Source organism: Canis lupus, chromosome X (assembly GCF_011100685.1).
Source record: "Canis lupus familiaris isolate Mischka breed German Shepherd chromosome X, alternate assembly UU_Cfam_GSD_1.0, whole genome shotgun sequence".
NCBI classification, from domain to species: domain Eukaryota; kingdom Metazoa; phylum Chordata; class Mammalia; order Carnivora; family Canidae; genus Canis; species Canis lupus.
In genome coordinates, this window is record NC_049260.1 from 31862414 (window position 1) to 31866543 (window position 4130).

At 45.3% G+C, this 4130-nt stretch overlaps 1 protein-coding gene across 1 annotated transcript; it reads right to left on the bottom strand.

Annotated features, from left to right (window-relative positions):
* Positions 1-1066: 1066 nt before the first annotated feature.
* Positions 1067-2555, bottom strand: LOC491817 (poly(rC)-binding protein 1-like). Its single transcript, XM_038586487.1, has one exon. It carries the CDS (start codon positions 2506-2508, stop codon positions 1420-1422), a length of 1089 nt encoding a protein of 362 aa, XP_038442415.1. The 5' UTR covers positions 2509-2555; the 3' UTR covers positions 1067-1419.
* Positions 2556-4130: the final 1575 nt, after the last annotated feature.

Consider the following 4130-nt stretch of genomic DNA (forward strand, 5'->3'; position numbering starts at 1 on the left):
TGTCTACTTCTTGAATCTTTTAAATACTCTCATTTAGTAACCAAAAGTTTGAAAATTACTATGCAGCTGATTTTGCCTGTCCTTTGCAGTTTGGCTTTTTATATTATAATTAAGAAATCCTTTACTACCACTAATAAATTAGTCCATGTTTTTTCTATATTCTTTAACTCTTGCTTTTCACAGAATACAATCCACCTGAAATTTGTTTCCATGTATTATTTAGTGAAGAGGTTCACATTTTATTGCCATTTTCCATATGGGTCATGTGTTGCCCATTAGAATGTTAAAATTCCTTCCTTTCCCCATGATCTGTCATGACAGCACTGAAATGAAATAGATTTTAATTTATGCATAGATCTAACTATAGACTCTTTCTTGTACAGTTTGGTCATTTGCCTCTGTTTATACTACTCTGTGTTATAAAAAATTTTAATAAGTTGTTGGGCAGGTGTCTCACTTAATTCTCTCAGGAATATGATCATATTTTTCACATTTTATGACCCTATATTTTTCATATTACATTTTGGAAGCAGCTTGTCATATTGCATGAAATATCCTATAGGGTCATGCTTGAAATTACTTTGAATTTGTAGATTGTTTTGGGAAGTATATATTGTAATACTGAATCTATTTTCATAGTGTATCTTATTTAGGCATTTTTTTGTTTGTTTTAATCACATTTTTTATAATTTTTTCAGTAGTGTTAATCTGTTTGTAGGTGTGGTTTTCTTTGTTTCTATCTTGCTTGAGGTCTGTAGGGGTCCTATTTGATCCTATGACTTGATAGCTTCAGTTTTTAAAATTCTAGGCAATTCTATTTTCATATAATGAATTTTTTAAAGATTTTATTTATTTATGAGAGACAGGCAGAGATATAGGCAGAGGGATAAGCAGGCTCCCCGCAAGGATCCTGATGTGGGACTCGATCCCTGATCCTGGGATCACTCCCTGAGCTGAAGGCAGATGCTCAACTGCTCAGGCGTCCTGAATTTTTTAAAAAATAGAAATATTTTCTTTTTTTTTTAACCAATCCATTTTTTAATTTTTAAATCCTTGACATTACAGAACTAAACTGAAATTTATTAACATTCCACTCTTAACATTTCTTATCGACAAACCGAAATAAAATCCATGAGCCAAAACAAAACTAAAAACAGGGATAAGCTTATAAAACTAAATATGGATCCCAGCATTAACAGCTGAACAGAGAAATGTGATTTTTTATTTATTTATTTATTTTATTTATTTTATTTTTTTTTAATTCTTAGCAGATGGTAAAGTCGTGTAGAAACTGAAACACTTACAAATTATTTAAAACCTGGAATCCCTGACCAGAAATTACACAGTTGGATCATGGGAAAACAGCAGAAAGGGGGTGGGGTGGTGGTGGTGGTGGTTTGTAAGCGAACCTACACCGTTCTAGCTGCACCCCATGCCCTTCTCGGAGGAGAGCCTGGCATTGATTAGATACTGGGCCAGACTAATACTGGCAGCAGAACCAGTGATAGTAACCTGCCTACCAGAGGAACCTTCCACCGGATTGGCAATTTTGATCTGGGCCCCGGACATCTGGCGGATCTCATTAATGTTGGCGCCCTGGCGCCCGATTATGCAGCCAATTAAGTTATTTGGAATGGTGAATTCATGGGTGGTTTGAGTGGACGCATCCAAACTTGCCCAATAGCCTTTCACCTCGGGAGAGTTGGAGTCAATTCCGGCGAATCCCGTCCCGCCGTGCATCATGGCAAAGTGAGATTGTTGTCTTGCCACCTGGTTCAGCTTGGCCAGGTCGAGCGGAGAGACGGTGTGTTGTCCTTGGATCGAGTAGGCATCCAGGGGCGGCCCCTCCAGGTAGTGGGTGTCGTGCGGGTAGCCGGCTGCGTGCGGGTAGCCGGCTGCGTAGCCCCAGCGGTCTTGGCCGCCCGCGCAGATGACCGGCGAGCTGGCGGGCATGGGCTGGTACGGGATGGTCATGACTCTCCCCTGCGGGGACTGGGAGAGCGTCTCGAGCATGACCAGGCAGATCTGCTTGACACACTCGGTGACCGACTGCGGCACGCCCGCGATGGTGATGGCCCGCTCGGTCGAGTTGGGCAGCATATCCCCCGCCACCTGCACCTGGGCGCCCGTGCTCTCGCGGATCTCCTTGATCTTGCAGCCGCCCTTCCCGATCAGCGAGCCGCACTGGTAGGCCGGCACCACGAGCCGCAGGGTGACCGGGGGCCTGCTGGCCGCCGTGCTGTTGGTCATGGAGCTGTTGATGTCTTCCTCCAGCTTGTCGATGATCATGACGAAGGCCTTAAAGATGGCATTGGTCGGGCCCGTCAGGGTGATGATCCGCTCCGGGCAGTTGCCCTCCGAGATGTTGATCCGCGCGCCGCTCTCCTTGCGGATCCTCTTCACCGACTCCCCTTTCTTCCCGATGATGCTCCCCACTTCCTTCCTGTGCATGAGCAGCCGAATGGTGAGAGTCGCGTTTAGTTCACTCTCAGTCACTCTGGCATCCATGGCAAGCGGCAAGCGGCAAGCGGCGGGCGGCGTTCAGGGGCGTTGGGCCCGTTACGCGAGCGGCGGGCGGGGGGAGGGGACTGTAGGCCCGGAACGGCCCGCGCGAGGCGAGCAAGGGCCCGCGCGAGGCGAGCAAGAGCCGCCGGAGCGTGCGGGCCCGCACGGAGCGAGGAAGCGGGCGCGGGTGGGAGGCCGCGGCATCGTCCGGGGGCGGCGGCGGTGGCGGGGGTGGGGGGTGGGGGGGCGAGCGGGCGGGAGGCCGCGGCGTAGTGCGGCGGTGGCGACTCCGGAGGCAGCCTCGGCCTATTTTCGGTTTTATTTTTTTTATTTTTTTTTTTCTATTTTCGGTTTTAAAAAGGAAATTTAAAAACACTTCTGCAGAATTCTCCATTTTATATTCTGTTTAGAGGATTAAAAAAAAGTAGCATGTTAGTTGAATCTTAAGGAGAGATAGAGAATAATCATTTATTGCCTTTGTTTGAAATGGAGTTATGACCATAAAATTCCCATTTAGACACTTAATACCTTTCTAGCATAGGTCATTTACAACTTGGATAAGAGAAGTAGAGTTTGTCCGAAGATGACTGGAGAAACAGAGGTGATTATGGTATGCAGAGACAGGGAGAGTGAGTACATGGTCAATGTGGTGTAGAGAATAACCACAGATACGGACCAATAGATAAGGGAATAGGGAGAGCAGGGAGGAAGACACGGAATCAAGAAAGAAACGGCAGAGGTTAGTTACCTGATGGAGGAAAGTCTTGGTTTTTTAAAGAAAGAAATGTCTATGTTGGGAACAGGGGCTTTTGAAGTCTGTAAGAGTGGGCAGTAGAAGGATGGAGAACTATTTATGGTTATTGATTGACATGAGTAAATGATCAAATAGTGAAAAAATATGTTAATGGATAATCCCATTTGAAAAATAGTTGTGACTGAGTTTGTGAGCATATAAGGGAGTGTGAGTGTGTTTGTAAACATATTTGTATAATAGTAGGTAGGCTTGCAGCACTCTGAACAGGGTATCTGTCCAGTTGTCTTTCTGTCTTGACCATATCCCTGCTGTAATGAGACTCAGCCGTTTTTTAAATAATTTAACTTGTGGAAACATGGTAGGAGACCATGTTTAAAATAAATGGATTAAAAAATGAAACTACTAAAATGAACTCCCTTTTGCTCCTTTCCTGTATTTCTCCTCTTCCCTTTTGCTTTTCTGGTATGTGACCACTACTGGCATTAGACCTGGTCAAGAGGAACCCTAATGGCTGAGTCCCATATTTTGGAGGGTCCTGCTCAGGCCTTCCTCTTCTATATTTCATGCCAGAGATAAGAGTCCATTGGGACAAGGAGATGAACCCGGCCCCCTCTGCCCCCAGGTCTAGACATCTTACTAGTTTTGTAGAAAATGTATCAAGTATCCTAATTTTCTGAGGATGTTTTCAGAGCCAGCAAGTCCTTATTCTCAAAGTCCGTCCTAAGAAAAGAAGAGCTGAGCCTATGGTGTGCTCAATCTTGGGCAAAAAAAAAGTATGGGAGCAAGGGCTAGACCAAGCTGGGAAGTGTGGGTTGTAGTGCTCCCTGAGTTAGGTGTGAAGCACTGCATGTTGTAGGATGTAGCTGGCCAT

What these genes read in the sequence shown, in the direction of transcription:
- LOC491817 (XM_038586487.1), bottom strand. Translation starts at nt 2,508, where the DNA reads ATGGATGCCAGAGTGACTGAGAGTGAACTAAACGCGACTCTCACCATT.